Source organism: Scyliorhinus canicula, chromosome 2 (assembly GCF_902713615.1).
Source record: "Scyliorhinus canicula chromosome 2, sScyCan1.1, whole genome shotgun sequence".
NCBI lineage: Eukaryota > Metazoa > Chordata > Chondrichthyes > Carcharhiniformes > Scyliorhinidae > Scyliorhinus > Scyliorhinus canicula.
In genome coordinates this window covers 120,125,938-120,145,114 of record NC_052147.1, presented here as the reverse complement: position 1 = coordinate 120,145,114, position 19,177 = coordinate 120,125,938, and the positions used below count along the sequence as shown (strand labels likewise).

Genomic DNA, 19,177 nt, shown 5'->3' with positions numbered 1-19,177 from the left:
TTCTACACCTACAGCAACGGAGCTTTGTGAGGAGGATATTCTTGGATTTCCCGGTGTTGCCACCTTACTGGAGGGGATTCCCTCCTGTTCGGGAGCAGAGGAGGGCAGTGCACCCGGAATGTATGAACGGATCGAAGGGGAAGAGTTGAGTTCGGTGGAAGGGATAAAGGCTAAATGGTTGGCGGAATTGGGGCCAATATTGGAGGAGGAGGTATGCAGTGAGGCAGTGCAGAGGATGAACACCACATCGTCGTGTGCGAGACCGAGCCTGATACAGCCAAAGGTACTGTTTCAGGCACAGCTCACCAAGTCTAGGATGAGTCAGTTTTTTGAAGGGGTGGAGGATAGGTGTGAGATCTGTTCGAGGGCCCACGCATCATGCTCATGCTGGTCCTGTTCCAAGCCCGGATGGGTTTTTGGAGGTCCTTTTTTAGAACCATGTCAGTGATCCTAAATATTGAGCTGGAGCCCTAATCCTTTGGCGGCTATATTTGGAGTCTCGGATGTGTCAGCGCTATGGACGGGTTCTGGGGCAGATGTCCTTGCCTTTGCTCCATTGGTGGAGTGGAAGCGGATCCTGTTGGGTTAGAGGCTAGCAAAGCCGCTGAGTGCTTCTGCATGGCTAGCAGATTTAATGGAATCTTTGCAACTCGAAAAGGTCAAAGACACTATGAGGGGGTTGATTGAAGGGTTCTACCAGAGATGGCGGGCATTTGTATTGTATTTCAGAGAGTTGGTCATTGTTAGCTGGTAGAATCATAGTATTTACAGTGCAGAAGGAGGCCATTCAGCCCATCGAGTCTGTACCGGCCCTTGGAAAGAGCACCCTACTTAAGCCGCACACCTCCACCTTTTCCCCTTTATCCCTGTAACCCAACCTAACCTTTTTGGACACTAAGGACAATTTAGCATGGCTAATCCACCTAACCTGCACGTCTTTGGACTCTGGGAGGAAACCGGAGCACCCGGAGGAAACCCACGCAGACACGGGGAGAACGTGCAGACGCCACACAGACAGTGACCCAAGCCGGGAATCGAACCTGGGACCGTGGAGCTGTGAAGCAACTGTGCTAACCACTATGCTGCCCGGTTAGAGGGGGGTAAGGGTAAGGGTGGGTATAAATGGAGAGGAGGTAAGTGTGGGGTTCTTGTTTCTTGAATTGCAGGGTTGTTTTGGGAGGTTGCGCTTGGTAGCGTTTATTGTTTCCAATTTTTTGTAATTTTGTATAAAATGCTAAAACTTGAATAAAATATATATATTTTTAAATCATTGCATGTAATCCTTCAGATGTTTGGATTTAACATGTTGTAGGGATAACTGTCGTCAAAAAGTCCTTTTTGTGTCCGCGTTGTATCTTGCTGATGTTAATGCAATTGTTATTTGGAGCAAGCAATGTTATTGCTCTGAATCAGATAATGTTCACTATAAGGTTGTAAATGAACAGATGAGAGTCACAGGAACTCATGGGGCTGGATTCTCCGATTCTGCGGCTATGCGCTGCCCCAGCACCAATCCACGCCATCGGGGACTGAGCCCATCGGGGGCGGAGCATCAGGGGAGGGCCTCAGGTGATGTCCTGAGGCCGTCCCGATGGCGTGCGCGTACTCCCCGAGTATGCTGTTTTTGAGGAGGTGAAGCATCACAAAAATGGCGCCGCACCGCATTCCAGCATAAAAGTGGATTCTCTGGCCGATCGCTGAACGCGATTTTGCACCGCGGACCGGAGTATCCCGCCCCTAATAACATTGATGCACTATTAATTACAATGAATGAGAGTAGGATGTAATCAAGGCTATATTACACAGAGATGTGTGGCCTCCTACAGCAGCTGACGAAATGGCTGCTATACAGAGAGCACACATATTTATACTCCGCCTACTGGGCGGAGCCAGCAGGCAGGGATCTCCCCTGTACCTGTAGTACAGGTGCCTTACCGTAAAACCATATATATACACAGTATAATACATCAGTGGTGACTACCACATTCACCCCCTGTTAAAAATGAGTCCAGCAGGGGCGTGGGTGAACTATATACAGACAAGTTGCTTTTTAAAATCACAGGAAATATTACAAATTTAGGTGGTCTGGTGCCTTGATCTGTCGTCGAGAGCGTCGCAGTGCTGGTGGCGACTCAGCCATCAGCTTGGTCTTCGGTGACTTCGGGAGCGTGTCGAAGTCCTCTTCATCCCCGGGTGTGAGCAAGGGGAGAATGGATTGTCCTGGAGCGGGGGCTGTGGTGGGGTGCGCCAGGGGAAGGGAGGGTGGCGCCAGGGCAGAGGGGGGCGTGTGTGGGGAACCAGCTGGTGCCAGGTCCCTGAGGGAGACTGTGTCTTGGCGGCTGTCGGGGTACGCTACGTAAGCGTACTGCGGGTCATCTCTGTGTAATAAATTTATGCACTATCAATTACGATGAGACAAGAGTAGAATGTAATCGAGGCTTTATTACACAGAGATGTGTGGCCTCCTACAGCAGCTGACGAAATGGCTGCTGTACGGAGAGCACACATATTTATACTCCGCCTACTGGGCGGAGCCAGCAGGCAGGGATCTACTCCTGTACCTGTAGTACAGGGGCCTTACCGCAAAATACATATATATACATTATAATACATCAGTGGTAACTACCACAAACATCAGAGCTAAGATAACGGGCAAAATTCTCCCAAAGGGAGACAAAGTGCCGACGCCGGAGTGAAACCTGGAGTGTTTCACTCTGGCGTCGGAGGCCGTTCCTCGCCCCCTATTCCCCCCCCCCCCCCCCCCCCCCCCCCCCCCCCGGGGGGCTAGGAGCGGCGGCGCGTCAATCTCACGCGCCGGGCCTTGACGCTCGCGTCAAAGCGGCGCGGCCTGAATGACACGGCCGGTGGCGCCTAAATAACGTCACCCGCACATGCGCAGGTTGGCCGGCGCCAACCCGCGCATGCGCGGTTGCCGTTTACCCCTCCGCTGCCCCGCAAGACATGGCGGATTGATCTTGCGGGGCCCGACGATCGGTGGGCACCGATCGCGGGCCAAACCCCTCCTGAGCACACCCTTGGTGCTCGATCCTCCCTCCGCCCCCCACAGGCCCCAAACTCTGCGTTCGCGCGATGTTCACGCCAGCAGCGACCAGGTGTGGTTGGTGCCGGTGTGAACCGGTCGAATTCGGCAGGCCGCTCGTCCCATCCGGGACGGAGAATCGCCGGTCACCATTAGAAACAGCGAGCGGCGATTCTCCGAGCGGCCTGTCGCATAACGCGACACGCCGTTTTTGGGGGGGGGGGGTGGGAGAATCGTGTGGGGGTGCCAGGGCGGCGTGGCGTGATTCGCCCAGCACTCCCGCGATTCTTTCACCCGGCGTGGAGTCGGAAAATCACGCCCAATATTCTTGCATAACTCGTGTTAATGGCCAAACAGTAAAACTTAAGTCAAATCTCAATTGGTTTCTCCACTCCTGGGCAATCTTCACACCAGCATTACATCTAAAGGATTGAAGTTTGAAGACAGGCTGCATTTTATTTCTATTCTATTACCTTTGGGTTTAGAAGGTCGGAGGATGATCTAATGCAGTCATTGTCAAACCCGGGGGTGCGACCCGCATGTGGGTCGCAGGAAGGTGTTGGGTGGGTCGTGGAGCCGACTGTCGTGGCGCTCCTGATCACGCAAATCTGCGCGCAACAGCCGCAGCAGCCGGCTGTTAATAACGGCGGCTGCAAGCGGCCTTCAAAATGGCCACGAACATGTAAAAAAATGCGGCCGCACTACGCATGCGTGCCAGATCATCGGTGCGCATGCGCAAAACGATGTGCATCGGTGATCGGGCACACATGCTCAGTGCGGCTGCTTTTTAAAAAAACGGACGCAGCCTTTTTTTACAAGTTCGGTGGGGGGGCTTTATTCATTTTATTTTGTTCATCTATTTTATTCATTATTTTTTCATTTATTTTAGTCATTTTATTTCAATTTTTTTTACATGTTCGGCGATTTATTTTGATAAAATTTTACAGGAAAAATATGCAGAACTTTGGACAGATACTTTCCGACACCGGAAGGCTTCACCTTCATCCAACAGGTTCCATTGGAGGACCGTGTACGAGAGCCAAAGGGACCCCAAACCATTTCCTCCATTTTTGTCAGCAGCAAACAAGCTAAGAGAAAATGGTGGGTTGGGCAGGTCAGCCGGCGTAGGCAGCGAAGGCCGGCCGGCGTGGGTCCCGAAGATTGGCCGGTTGGTAAAAATGGGTCCCCGGAAAAAAATGTGAAAAACACTGATCTAATGGAGGTATTTAAAATGATAAAGGGATTTGACAGACTACACAGAGCAGCTATTTGCTCTGGTGGTGAAATGCCAGCACACAAAGACATAGGCCTAGATTTTTAGGCCTAGAATCTAGGGGGCGCAGAATCAGGATATTTATCTGCTTTCGCGAACACAACCCAGGAAAAAGTGGCACAGAAGGTCGGACTTAAGCTCTGGGGTGGCAGGTTTATCTGGGTTCAGGTCTGTTGAATCCAGACCGTGCGCAGACGATGCCGGGTGCAAAGGTGTGCCGGGACGAAGGCCTGCCTCAGTGCACCAGCACTGCATCAACACTCATCCCCCTTCACACTCCTCATGCCTTATCCATGCCAACTAATGTCACCTCATGCACTCAATGCTAACCTATATCCCCTGCCCATTCTCACGGCATTTTAGAGCCTCCATGCCAACTTATGCCACCACCCACTCCCATGGCCCTTTAGAAACCTGTATGCCAACAATGCCATCACATGCCCCACCCACCACACTTTGCCCTTACACCAACCACGCCAACTCACCTAGTATCCGCAATAGATAAACCACAGGAACCATGCTGAGATTAAATATATGTTCCAAGTGTCGATAACAGTCTTACCTCTGCTGGATAGAGGCCAAATGTGAATTTTAGATGACCACGGGAATGTGTTCACCTCTGATACCCCCTATGGTCTGACTAGCCTGACATTGCTGGCACATAGGTATGTACATAAGAGATAGCCATTTGGTTGAGGCAGAGTCTGGTTGGCTTGTATATCTGCGGGATAAATTACTGCAATAGGAAAGGATGAGAAGAAAGATAAATGGGAACAAAAGCTAGAAAATACGGATGCTTATCCAGTGAATAATTGGGTATGGCCCAGAGAAATCCCAGGTCTGATTCACAGTCTCTGTAAAGTTATTTGTGCGAATGGTGAGGAGCTGGGGCAATAATGAGGTGCTGAAATTGTCCCCAGAATCCACATATCAGGGAAAGGAAAATTTGGACACAGTTTTTGCTTCTGCTCACTAAACAGCAGCAATGGCCAAATTAAATCTCCACATGTTTTGAACGTCTAATTATTTCACATTAGCTTTGTCATGTGCTCAAAGATGTTAGTCTGCAGCAACCCAACAGCTGCGTGAGTGGAGTACATCAGCAGATGCTAACCTTTGCTGATGTGAAGCTAAAACTGGGACTTCAATAATTTACTTTGTGAAGCTGCTTCATTAATCAGAAGCAAGTACTTTAATGTTTTAAAAAGCCACCATTTACTGTACTTAACAAGGAAGAAAATGAGAGGGAAAAGGAACATTTGTTCAAAGTATCCCTTCATCATCTGTCCCTCGCTACCACTGCACGTTTGCAGTCAATTGTCTCCTGTGCTGGTTTGAAATTGCCACATTTTGGTGTTTCTCCAGATTAATAAAACCACTGGATTAGCCAGCTGTCAAGGGTCTTCTGAAGTTTGATTTTAAAGGATTGTTTTAGTTCGAACAGATGAGGTTCATGCCAAAATCTTATTTTGCTGAACAACAGGGCTTTTGAACAAAACATATTGTCCAGATTTTACTCTGCCTTTTAATTACCTATTACATTGCACAACTGTGATAAATGTTCTGAAATAAAAATGTGTCTGTACCTTGTCTAGTTGATATAGTCGATGCTCCTTGCTAAAGTCATCACTTTTAGGTTTGTGAAAGGATGCCATATTTTCCCATTTTACACAGGGTCTTCTGCGAGCTGGAATGGGACTTGGGCACAATGGAAGTATGTTTGGGGATAGCATGGAGGCATCTGGTGTCTTCATTCTTCCCAAAGAGGTTGTTTGATTCCCTGAGATATCTGTGTCCAAGCCAGCTGCATCAGTCTGTGTAGCCTTATGCATTACAATGGGCTTCAATCTTACTGAGATCTTCTGTGCTGAGCCCCCCATTAGTACAATAGTGCGGTCTTTGCGTTCAGAATCATCATTCACTTCCTCATTGAAGTATGTAAATGGTCCATCCTCATTTCCTGCAAAATTGTTAATATGAAAGGTGTCATAAATTTTTAAAATAAGTGATTGAGATTTAGAGTGTTTGAACTGCAAGTAAACCTCTTTATTCTTACATGCATAACTTTCAGGAAGTAAATGACCTGGTTGGGTGTGCAATTTGGAAAAGAAAAGGTAGAGATTACATTGAATACTGAATACAGCACAGGCTAGGGATCCTGAAACAGCCCATGCTGGAGACTTGTGCTCCAGAACTAAGATAAACTGTTTCAGTATGGCTGCAACATAGGAACTACCTCCACAAAAAGCAGGACAAATCCAACCAGGCCACTTACAGATTTAGATTTATTGTCACGTGTACCGAGGTACAGTGAAAAGTATTGTTGTGCGATTGTCCAGGCAGATCGATCCATAAATGAAAAACATAGAACATACGATAAATATACAATGTAAATACATAGACATCAGGTGAAGCATACGGATTGGAGTACTACTCAATAGAGAAGATGCGTGGAGAGAACAGTTCCATCCACAAGAGGGTCATTCAGGAGTGTGGTAACAGCGGGGAAGAAGCTGTTTTTGAATCTGTTTGTGGTCTCAAGACTTTTGTATCTCCTGTCAAAGGAAGAGGTTAGAAGAGAGAATAACCCAGGTGGGAGGGGTCTTTGATTATGCTGCCTGCTTTCCCAAGGCAGTGGGAGGTGTAGACAGAGTTAATGGATGGGAGGCGAGTTCACGTGATGGACTGGATTGTGATCATGACGTTCTGTAGGTTTTTACGGTCTTGGGCCGAGCAGTTGCCATACCAGGCTGTGATGCAGCTAGCTTCTATGGTGCACCTGTAAAAGTTGGTCAGAGTCAATGTGGACATACCGAATTTCCTTAGTTTCCTGAGGAAGCATAGGTGTTGTTGTGCTTTCTTCGTCGTAGCATCAGCATGGGTGGCCTAGGACAGATTGTTGGTGATGTGCACCCTAGAGATTTGAAGCTGTCAACCATCTGCACCTCAGCACCATTGATGCAGACTGGAGTGTGTACGATATTTCACTTCGTGAAGTCAATGACCAGCTCCTTAGTTTTGCTGACATTTAGGGAGAGATTGTGTCGTCTCCCTCGTGTACTCTGACTCATCATTGTTTGAGATCCGACCCACTATGGTCTTGTCATCAGCAAACTTGTAGATGGAGTTGAGACAGATTTTGCTACACAGTTGTGTGTATATAGGGAGTATAGTTCGGGGCTAACAACACCATTTTGGAAATAGGAGTTTTGTTTGGGACATTAATACCTTTATGCTATTAATGTCCCAACAATCTCAAGATTGTTTTGGCTCAAATGCCTTTAACATGATTAATTCTGTAAATAAGCTGATATTACATTAAACTCAGTTGTATAATATACCCTGATATCCACTTGCTGGCTGAAATCTGTTGCCCGTGTCAGTTTTTGATGGTGATCAGATTTGATTAGTCAAAAACTGCAATACTGTTGTATCATTCAGCTAGCAGGATAGTAAAAAAACAACTAGATCAAGCTTAATCTTTTCTTGTCCAGCAATTCCTATGTTCCTGTATTAAGACAGGAGTATCCAAGGACTGGTCGAGGCCGTGGTAAATTCCCTTTTGTTCATAACAAATGAGATAAAGGTCTCAAATTGACTTTGTTGTATTGGGCGAGATTCTCCCATCGGGAGACTAAGTCCTAACGCATGAGTGAAAACTGGAGTGTTTCACTCCGGCGTCGGAGGCTGCTCCTCGCCCCCTATTCTCCCACCCCCAGGGGGCTAGGAGTGGGGCTGTGTCATTTACGCGCACTGGGCCTTGGCGCCACATAAAACCGGCGCCCCGTAAATTGACGCCACCCGCGCATGCGCAGATTGGCCGGCGCCAACCCGCGCATGCGCGGTTGCCTCCCTCCCCTCCCCACAGGCCGCCCCCCCCCCCCCCCCGCGTTCCCACGCTGTTCCCACCGGCAGCGACCAGGTGTGGTTGGCGCCGGCGTGAACCCCTCGTATTGGGCAGGCCGCTTGGCCCATCCGGGCCAGAGAATCGCCGCTCGCCCGTTACAAACAGTGAGTGGCGATTCTCCGAGGGGCCAGCCATAAATCTCGGTGCGCCGGTTTGGTGGGGGGTGGGAGAATCGCGTGCGGGTGCCGGGGCGGCGTGGCGGGACTCGCACGGCACCCCGGCAATTCTCCCACCCAGCGTTGGGGGGGGGGGGGGGGGGGGGGGGTAGAATTGCGCCCATTATCTCTATTGGTCATTGAACGATAACTTTGGACAACTATTGAAGATTAATTTTGTCTAGCATTAAGTCAGCCCAGGGAACTAGGATGTCTTTACATTACCAACACAGGCTGATTAGAAAGGGCTCCTGCTCCCTTTCCAATATTGCCCTTGTTCCCAAAGTTGGCTGCATTACCTGTGCAAACAAGAGGGAAAGTCAGGCTAAAACAAAACCACTTCTGTGCATCTCGAGAAACTATTTTCAGAATGGCACTGACAGAGATCTCAAAACAAGTCACCCATGAGCTTGGCTTCCTGCCTGGTGCCAGTTTGTGACCTAGAAGGGCCAAGAAGGGCTGAAAAGCTATTGAAATAGCATAATTGATTATTCTCAGATAATTTTAAATGATAATATAAAACATAACAAAATGGAAAATAGTATAATACCCATATAATACCCATCATTAAAACCTTCTTAAACATTTTTGTAGGTGTTTAACAAAGAAAAGTACTTACATTTTGTCAAGTGCCAGTATTCAAAATCAAAGCTTTAGATTTTTAAAAATAAATTAAACGTTCGATATTGCTTTCCAGATTGCTACTTGCTAATCTCAGCATCTATAAGATCATAATCCCTACATCTTTTATCCTAATCAATTTAAAGTATATTATATATTAATGTAGAGAAATGGTTCTGATTTTGTTTAAAGTGTAACAGTACAATGCTGTGGGAAGTGTAATATTACCAGTATTGTGACCTTTGGTTCCTGCAGGACAGAGTGCCGTGGGCGTGGAGCTTGATGTTGGACTAGCATCTGTGGTCTTGGGTTTATTTTTGCATTCCAGGACTACCAGGTCTCGGCACTGTTTGTGGCAGTTCATACCACAATCTGCAAACAGAAAAGGAACTATTTTACATCCGCATAAACTCACTGGACGTTCCTCGGAAAGAGGTTGGGAGCATGGATAGGAATTTGATGCTGCGTTAAAATGTTCTGGAACAGATGCAAGACAAAAATTTACTGTTGCGATAAATTCTCACTTTTTCCTGCTCAGTAATGAGTAATTGCAAAGCCAAATATGTTGCTTTGAGGAGCTACAAGAATACAAATCATAGAATTTACAGTGCAGAAGGAGGCCATTCTGCCCATCGAATCTGCACCGGATCTTGGAAAGAGCACCCTACCCAAGGTCAACACCTCCACCTTATCCCCATAACCCAGTAACCCCACCCAACACTAAGGGCAATTTTGGACACTAAGGGCAATTTATCATGGCCAATCCACCTAACCTGCACATCTTTGGACTGTGGGAGGAAACCGGAGCACCCGGAGGAAACCCACGCACACACGGGGAGGATGTGCAGACTCCACACAGACAGACAAATGATGTTTCTGATTCTATTATGGCAATAGTAATAATGTTGTTCCATACCATGCTGTACGATTTTAGAACAAAACTTTAGATTTTTAAATGTTCAATATTGCTTTGCAGATGATCTACTTGCTAATTTAGAGGCAATTACACAATCTCAGCATCGATAAAATCATAATCCTTACACGTGCATACTTTGGGAGTGATATTGGTTTTTTTTCTTAAAGCCCAGCCCTCGTACCCTCTTGAATGTAGAAGTACTTGCATATAAAGCCACCGCCCCAAGGTATTCTGAAAACATTACTCGGATTTATTTTTTACATGCTAACTGCTGGCTTACTTTTCAGCCTGGATTATCTATTGACATCCTGCTGAGTGCATTAATGGATAGTCCTGAGTCACAAAAGTTAAAATTGGATTGAGACCACTTAATTTTATTTTACATGAGACTTTCGCCCCATCAGCGTGGTCTGCACTGCAAATTCCTAACGTTGAGGTGAAAAGACTACACCAGCTTGAGCACACATTTTAATCCCCCCCGCCCCATTCCAAGTGATCTTAAACCAACATTTTCAGCATCATTGCGACCAACTTGAAGGCAAATTTTGTTTGACTCCCTTCACCCAAAGTGTTGCATCTAAATCCCCAGTTAGGGAATTGTTCACATTCAAGACCACATTAAGATTGTTCAAAAAGTTAGATATAGCTGGCCTGGTATAATATATTTTTTTAAAATTTAGAGTACCCAATTCACTTTTTCCAATTAAGGGGCAATTTAGCATGGCCAATTAACCTACCCTGTAATCTTTGGGTTGTGGGGGCGAAACCCACGCAGACACGGGGAGAATGTGCAAACTCCACACAGACAGTGACCCAGAGCAGGGATCGAACCTGGGACCTCAGCGCTGTGAGGTAGCAGGGCTAACCCACTGCGCCACCATGCTGCCCTGGCCTGGGATAATATGAATGGTACAAAACTCACCCTTTCTAACTTAAGGATCAGTACTCAACTCATCGGCCAGCCTAACTGTCTTTTCAAAGTCTTTGCAACAGCTGTTTTGAATTTATAATTCCATTTAAGAAACAGAAATCCTTCTTTTAATGTTGGTAGTTACCCTTAGGATCCAAAAAGATTAGGTGGGGTTACTGGGATAGGGTGGAGGTGTAGGGTGGGTAGGGTGCTCTTTCCAAGGGCTGGTGTAAACTTGATGGGCTGAATGACATCCTTCTGCACTGTAAATTCTATGACAGTTAGGATTTACATTAAGTTGTTGGATAACATATTAAGCATTATTTGTGTGGTTGGTTTGGGTTTTGTGATATTGCTGAAAACATTAACTGAAGGTTGTGGTAAAATGATGGTCACCAATTCTTACTACATATGCTTTATGTGAAAGTTTAGTACTGTTTTAAGCATTCACAAAAAGGTTACAAGTTGTACATTGTTTGATTTCAGTATGTACTTCAACAAAATTCATTTTTCTGGAGGAACATCATCTAGAAACAGTCTGGATTCTGTGTTAGAGCAAATCTAACAACTCTGTATATAAGAAAGTTGGAAGTTGTAAAAAGAATTGTTCAATTGTTTGTAATTGTAAATCTATTAATTCAGCAATATTACTGATTCATCTGAATTAATGTACCATGAGTTTGATATGAAATTCATCAGCTTCTTCGGCATAATTGAGACATTTTAATATGTCATTTACCTCTGCATCTGTAGCCTTGTTTTATAACACCCCAGATCTGAAAAGGAAAAAAATGCAGATCATTTTACTTTTGAGGATATTGCAATTTGACAAAACTGAGAGTATTTTTTTTCAGAAAATTGAACGTAATAAAAGTTTTTAAAAATTGTATCTTGGGATCTGGCCACAACCATATATTGCCCATCCTTATTTGCTCTGAGATATTAAACATCAAATATTTGGCTCGAGGCCAGACAGATTACATGTGATAGATTTCCTTTCGTGAAGGCCAACATAAAATCTTACAGCTCGCCTGGCCATTTTTAGGGGCCAACAAATGATCTGATTGATTAAATTCAATTTGGGGCGGCATGATGGCACATTAGTTAGCACTGCTGCCTCACAGTGCCAGGGACCTACGTTCAATTCCCGCCTTGGGTCATTGTCTGTGTGGAGTTTGTATGTTTTCCCCAGTGGGTTTCCTCCGGGTGCTCCGGTTTCCTCCCACAGTCCAAAGGTGTGCAGGTTAGGTGGATTGGCCTTGATAAATTACCCCTTAGTGTACAAAGGTTAGGTGGGGTTATTGGGGTTACGGGGATAGAGTGGCTTGTGGGCCTAGGTAGGGGGTTCTTTGAGAGAAGATCGGTACAGACTCGATGGGCCGAATGGCCTCCTTCTGCACTGTAGTGATTATATTCTATTTTAATCTATTCTAATTTCCCCCTACTTGCCATGGTGAGGTTTGGCCTTTGGGTTTCAAGTTCAGCAGCATTTAATTACCATACCCATTACACAAAGATACAGAAAAGCTACCTTCTCCAACACTATTACTTTTATAGCTACATTCACATAAAATACTTGTAGAAAATGTATGAATAATCAAGAGTGGCTACTGTTTGGGTGGCATGATGGCGCAACGGTTAGCACTGCTGCCTCATGGCGTTGTGAACCCGGGATCGATCCCGGCCCTGGGTCACTGTCCGTGTGGAGTTTACACATTCTCTCCGTGTCTGCGTGGGTCTCATCCCCACAACCTAAAGATGCGCAGGGTGGGTGAATTGGCCATGCTAAATTGCCCCTTATTGGAAAAAAGAATTGGATACTAAAATAAAAGAGTGGCCACTGTACAACTGACACTGTGAGATCTTACAAGCCGGGAGACTATACAGTAGATGAATGGAACTTACGAATCCAGCACAGTTGTCACAGAAAGTTGGTTTCAGATATGTTGTCTCCTGGAAATTATGGAGAAAGCCTACGACTGACTTGGAGAAGATAGAGCTGGATCTCATGAAGTAGGCTGTTATCTCCTCTCTGCTTATTAGTCCTTCACTGTAAAATGAGAATCTTTCATTTTATACGTTTTCTACATACGTGGAATGACACAAATATAGTAGGTCTGTAAAAACTATTTTGGCAAAAAGTGGTTTTGGATAGAGAATGGATCATCATTTCAGTCTTCACTATCCAAAATGTAATGGAAAATGAAAAATAATTTACTCCTCAGTGATCACTATGTTTTTCACAACATTTTAAATAGTTCACAACTGACAGCAATGTTGGTACAATACTGAATACAATCGAAGAATTCTTCCACAGGCAAACCTGTAATTTAGCAACTGTTTGTGTTCATACTCAGGAAGCACCCTGTTCTGCATGCTGATGATTTTGATTTTTTCTGGGGAGGTATCAATTATGTACTTCAAATATATCGTATATGTCTCTTGTGAGAGAAAGGACCATTTGGTTGCATATATAACTGGCTGCAGTCAGCACCAGTTTTGATGGGTTCAGTGTAATATGAATGAGGTGCTGCTCGTGCCTTGGTGGCATGGCGTGCTATTTTGTATCCCCCTGTGGTGATGGAGGGTCAGTGTCATTAGGAGCACACCTAACAACTGAAGTGTGGCAATTGAAATAATTCAAAATTGCTAACTTAAAGTAGGCAAATGTAGGTATGAGCATTAACAGGTCTAAAATAAGTTATTAGAGCCCTTTCTCAGCATGTTGGTGTGGGAAGTAACAATCACAAACTTAATGACCTTCACAGGACGGGTAAGAAAAAATTGTAATAAGAATAAAGACTTTAGCCTTCGGTTAGTTAAACTGCAGCTGCAGCCAGTATAATGCTTCTTATGAGATTTACAAGCACGAGGCCTACAGGATGGGAATGATCATCTTCCCCGTTCTCCTTGCCGAGTATGAGTTCTCCCGCTAGGGGCAACTCCTGTATAAAAGGTCAGCCAGCCAGAACAGGAACCTGGTAGGGATCTACCAGGCAGTAGATATATCGGGCTGGATTCTTTGGCTGTGCCCGCCGCAAGATCGCCACGGACGGGATGCAGACCATGTAAAGGCTGATTGATCGCGGGCAGGAATTTCCGGTTGCCAGGCAGGCGAGGCCGAAGAATCCCGCCCATTGTGTTGTAAATAAATTGGCGTTTATTTTAATCGGTGTGGTCTCCTGTGTCCTTATTAAAAGGATGATAATCAAAAGATATAAATATGTTACACAGCCTTAGTACCAGTGAGATATTTTGTAGGAGTTGGGCTATGTCTCTCAAATTTGTTCAGAATAAAGTCTTAGTTACTGCAACTTACAGACTGGAGTGGTTTCAATCTTTAACCACAACAGAACACTGACTGGAGCCATTGATACGACTCGTGGTCACAGGTGGACTTAGATTTCAGACCGTCCATAAGGCTAGAAATTGGTTTCCACCATGTCAGCCTACATAGCTCATTCTCCAAAACTGACAATGTCTGCAACCCAAGAGCGTATCATGCCTTTTCAACAGTTGCTCATGCATTGTAAATGGGCTATGTTCCTGGGCATGACATTCTGGGAGCTGTATCAAGAGGTACTTCTGCATTACAAAGAGAACATTAGAAAATCCTTTTAAATGCATTTCTGATGGCAATAGTCTTTACAATGGTGATTTGCTTACTGATAACATCTTTAAAATACATACTTAAAGATTTTCTGTTAAATATATTCCTATTCCAGTAATGCCAAATAACAGAGAATGGATTTGTTATTAGACTAATAAATGATGCGCAAGAACAGAACATTAGGCTGGCAGTGGTGTATTTCTAAATCTTTTTTTCTCCAGTGTCAAGCATTACAATTACAAGCCTATGAGTCATGTGCCCTGCAAAATATTCTCTCCTCCAGTGTGTATAAAGAGTTGGTTCATGTTAACTAGTCAGCTAGTCCTTTGTTAATTTAGTCTGTCTTTTTGTTGCTTTGCAGATAAATTAGTTAATTTTGTAGGGTTAGAATCTTCTGTCGCAGCGTTGGTGGGATTGGTGAGTCGTGTCTATATTTGTGATTTTTAGGAATTAATACTTTGTCATTTAGTGCTCCATAACATTACAGAAAGGATATATGCATAAATCACCTTGATTTCAGTGTTTTATCTGTTCTAGCACAAGCAATTTAGAAATAAATACAAGAATGGAGAGACTAAAGAAGTGGATATTGTTTTCTTTAAGACAGAGGAAATTTAATAGAGGCATTCAAAATTCTGAAGAGTTTTGATTAGCAGTTAGGGATAACTAGAGGGCACAATTAAGCTGATTGGCAAAAGCGCCAGTGGAGGAAACGTAGAGATAAAAACAGAAAATGTTGGAAATAATCAGCAGGTGGCGAGAGAAACAGGGTTACTGTTACAGGTCAATGATCCCTCAGCAGGAGGATGAGGAGAACTTTTTAAAAAACATAGTGAGTTATGATGTGGAATGCACTGCCTGAAAATATGCTGGGGTTGGTATGGGCCAGAATTTGTTGGAATGAGGCATTTCATGAATTGTCCTGCGGGTCGGGTTGTTTTTTCCTCACCATTCAGTTCATGAAAACATTTCCGGCTCAAATTGTGAAAGAGTGAATTGATAATTGGACATCTGGGACCCTGGTCAACGATGGAAACAATTTTCTTGAGCAATGGAGTTTAAGGATGACAAAAGAAACAGAGTTGCAATGGAGAAGCAAATAAGGTGGATTATAATCAAATTTGATGCAGAAAGAGAAATAAAGAGAATAAATGAAAAGATTCAGATAAGAGGCAGAGATACAAGGCAAAAGGAATGTAAAAAATGTATTAAAATACATATTTTAGAAAACCTCGAGGAACAATTTAATACCCGCAGGAGTGAACCTCTAAATTGTTCCCTTTCTGGGCTGAAAAGGTGGGCGAGATTCTCTGTTTGGGAACTATGGGCTGGATTCTCCGATTTTGAGGCTATGTCCAGAGGAAGTGTCTGGTTTCATGACAAAAACGTTGGTGCCCCCCCGCAACGATGCTCCGACCGGTGAGGGGCTAGCAGCCATGCCACGTAAAACGCACAGCCTTACCGATATAAACGCCTGGAGAATTGCCAGGTCGTTGGCCACGCATGCGCACGGTGACAACCTGCAGCAATCGTGCTGTATAAGATGACGCCGGCCGAGCATGGACCCAATCTGCCAAACAGTGCCTCCCTGAACACCCCCTCCGCACACCCGACTAGTCCCCCCAGCCCACGCCGAAGCCCCCCCCCGGCCAGCAGCACGGCACCCCGCCCTCGATGGTGGCAGCACTGGACAAAGTCCGCAGCCACCACGCCGGGTTCCCGAAAACTGAGAGCACACGTTGCCCGCGGCGTGTGGAATTTGGCCTATCGGGGGCGGAGCATCGGGGGAGGCCTTCAGGTAAGGTCCTCGATGATGCCATTTTGGCGGGGGCGGAGTATCCGAAAACAGACATTATCTCCGATTCGTATGTAGCCAGGGATTCTCCGTCCGATTGCCGATTAGGATGTCAGCGTCGGACAACGGAGAATCCCGCCCTCTGTTCTCCCACCGGAGGTGAACTGTAACTGATTCGCGCTCCTATCAGGAAGCAATCACTATCCTTCACCATGCAAATTTATGCAAAGCGAGGATTGCGATGGATTCCCTAACTTCTAATCAAAACTATCGGGCTGCCGTTTTGAGCTGGCCACCGCTCCCGCACCCACATCATAATTTAAACATCCCCCACCCCCATCCCCCACATCACTATTCAGGCCCCTATCTCTGGATTTTTCAGGTCACCCCCCCTTGTCTCAAGTACGGGAGTAACCCAACCCGCACCCCCTCTCCCCACCCCAGAGACTCCTTTAAATAAAGAGACATCAGCAAAGACCTCCTAAATAAAATGAGATTCTCCCCACAGCAACTTATTGAAACATGTTGGGATGTTGATTGTAAACTATCAATACAATCTCATAAATTATCCAGCAATTTATCATGTATCTCTTCTTGCTGCAAACTGCTGGATTTTTTTTTAAACAGACTAATAACAGCTTGCACCTTTACCTTGCTATTACATTGCCAGCAAACTCCAGTACTAATTTTTGAAAGGGAATTGATGTACACTTGAATAGGGGAAATTTGCAAAGCAATAGTGAAAAAGCAAGCGAGTGGGCTTAATTGAATCAATCATTCAAATAGTTAAACAGGTGTACTGGGAAAATGGCTATCTTCTGTGCTGTATGATGCTCTGTTGTGGGCAAAAGTGCATCTAAATTCAATAAGCTTACATTTGAGAGATGACTATACCACTCTTCAACAGCCATGCTGTTTGATCCATGATGCCTATTTATAACATGTGATTCTGTTCCGATGTTTGCTGTCACATCATTGTAATATTTTATACCATCCTGAAATTGCTATACCTACCAATCTTTGTCCATCACGCAGAAGGAAAACGGAAAACTGGCAGCAATCTTTTCAAACTCCTCTTGGGAAATATAGCCATCCTGGTCATGGTCATAATTTTTAAACACTGACTGCACAGATTAAGAAAAAGAATAAATGCATCAATTGATCTATCAATGGAAATGAGCAATCATGAGTACTAGTCATTTTGTTCATGTAATTGTTGATGGACTTTGTTGTCCTGTTAAAGGTATTTGGAAAGCTTGCTCATTTTTGTATATAACTAGATGTACCCAGTTCATCCATCTCGCTGCCTCCATAACAATATTTTCCCCTTGTAAACTGGTGTGCTGTTCCATCAAGATGCCTTTGAACTAACTGCAGCCACAAGTCACTGTACAGCCACACAAAAATTACTTTTTATTATAATATTCTATCGCTGTTTGTACTCTGTCTGAATTCACAGCTCTAACTTTGCTGTCGTGCGGTGAGAGTGCTGGTTCCACTGATGACTCATGGCAGACCTCGTGCACTATGTATGTGCACTCTCCTCCTCTTCTCGACCACTGAAGACAAGTCAAAACTGTTTGCTGAGAATGTTGTAATGCCAATTGCTAGGGCAACACATTTCATGAAATCAAACTTTACCATAAATTCAGCTAAAATGTGGCTTGAGGGGCCGAATGGCCTACTCCTCCTCTTTCATATGTTTGCAAACATCAAAAAAGTGGAACAGTGGCTAAAACCTGTCTTTACTGAATGCAGGCAGTATTATTAATTGACGCAGCAATCCACTATGGCAGAGATGATTGCATTGTGCCTTTCTACACTCATCTTTAGTGACTGTGAGAAAACAATTGAATTACTTCACGCAGGATTTAACACATATAAATACTATTTGTGGGGCAGCACGGTCATGCAGTGGTTAGTGCTGCTGCCTCACAGCGCTGAGGTCCCAGGTTCAATCCCGTCCCCAGGTCATCGTCCATGTGGGGTGTGCACATTCTCCCCGTGTTTGCGTGGATTTCACCCCCAGAACCCAAAGATATGCAGGGTAGATGGATTGGCCACGCTAAATTGCCCCTTAATTGGAAAAAATTAATTGGGTAGACTACATTGTTAAAAAAATTAAACAAGTAAAATAAAAAAATAGTGGGCGCGATTCTCCACTCCCCACAGCGGGTGGGAGAATCGCGGGAGGGACGGGCGACTTACGACATGCCCCCCCAGCCCCCCCCCCCCCCCCCGCGATTCTCCAACCCCCTGCTCGGAAGAATCGCCGCTCGCCGTTTTTCACGGTGACCGGCGATTCTCCGGCCCGGATGGGCCGAGCGGCCTGACGTTCCCGACTGGTTCACGACGGCGGAAACCACAACTGGTCGCTGCCGTCGTGAACATGGACGCCAAAGTGCCGTTTGTGGCTTGTGGGGGGCGGAGAGGGGAGTGAGCACCACGGCCGTGCTCGAGAGGGGACTGGCCCGCGATCGGTGCCCACCGATTGTCGGGCCGGCGTCTCAAAGCGACGCACTCTTTCCACTTCACCGCCCCGCAAGATCAAGCCGCCACGTCTTGCGGGACAGTGGAGGGGAAGACGGCAAACGCGCATGCGCAGGTTGGAGCCGTCAGCCATCGTGACGTCAGCCACGCATGCGCGGGTTGGAGCCGGCCAACCTGCGCATGCGCGGCTGAAGTCACATAGGGGCCACCGTCACGTCATTCTCGGCGCGCCGCCTTGACGCAAGGCCCGGCGGCCGAGAGTTACGGAGCGCCGCTCCTAGCCCCCCGGGTAGGGGTGAATAAGGTGTGAGGAGCGGCCTCCGAGGCCGTCGTGAAACTCGGCCGAGTTCACGACAGCCTTCCTGATTTATCGCGGGAGTGGAGAATTCCGCCCAGTATTTGTGATAGTGATCACAGGAGATGAATCTTACATAATGGCACAGGTGAGTTTGGCCAACTC

At 45.7% G+C, this 19,177-nt stretch overlaps 1 protein-coding gene across 1 annotated transcript in view; it reads right to left on the bottom strand.

Annotated features, from left to right (window-relative positions):
• Positions 1–19,177, bottom strand: part of LOC119957737 (RAS guanyl-releasing protein 1-like) — a 133,204-nt gene that overhangs the window by 3,859 nt on the left and 110,168 nt on the right. Inside the window, exons 12-16 of the mRNA XM_038785822.1 lie at positions 17,242–17,351; positions 12,728–12,872; positions 11,562–11,598; positions 9,225–9,368; positions 5,900–6,273 (exon numbers count right to left, since the gene is read on the bottom strand). Coding sequence (XP_038641750.1) covers positions 5,900–6,273; positions 9,225–9,368; positions 11,562–11,598; positions 12,728–12,872; positions 17,242–17,351 — 810 coding nt within the window. The remainder of the gene's footprint in view (positions 1–5,899; positions 6,274–9,224; positions 9,369–11,561; positions 11,599–12,727; positions 12,873–17,241; positions 17,352–19,177) is intronic.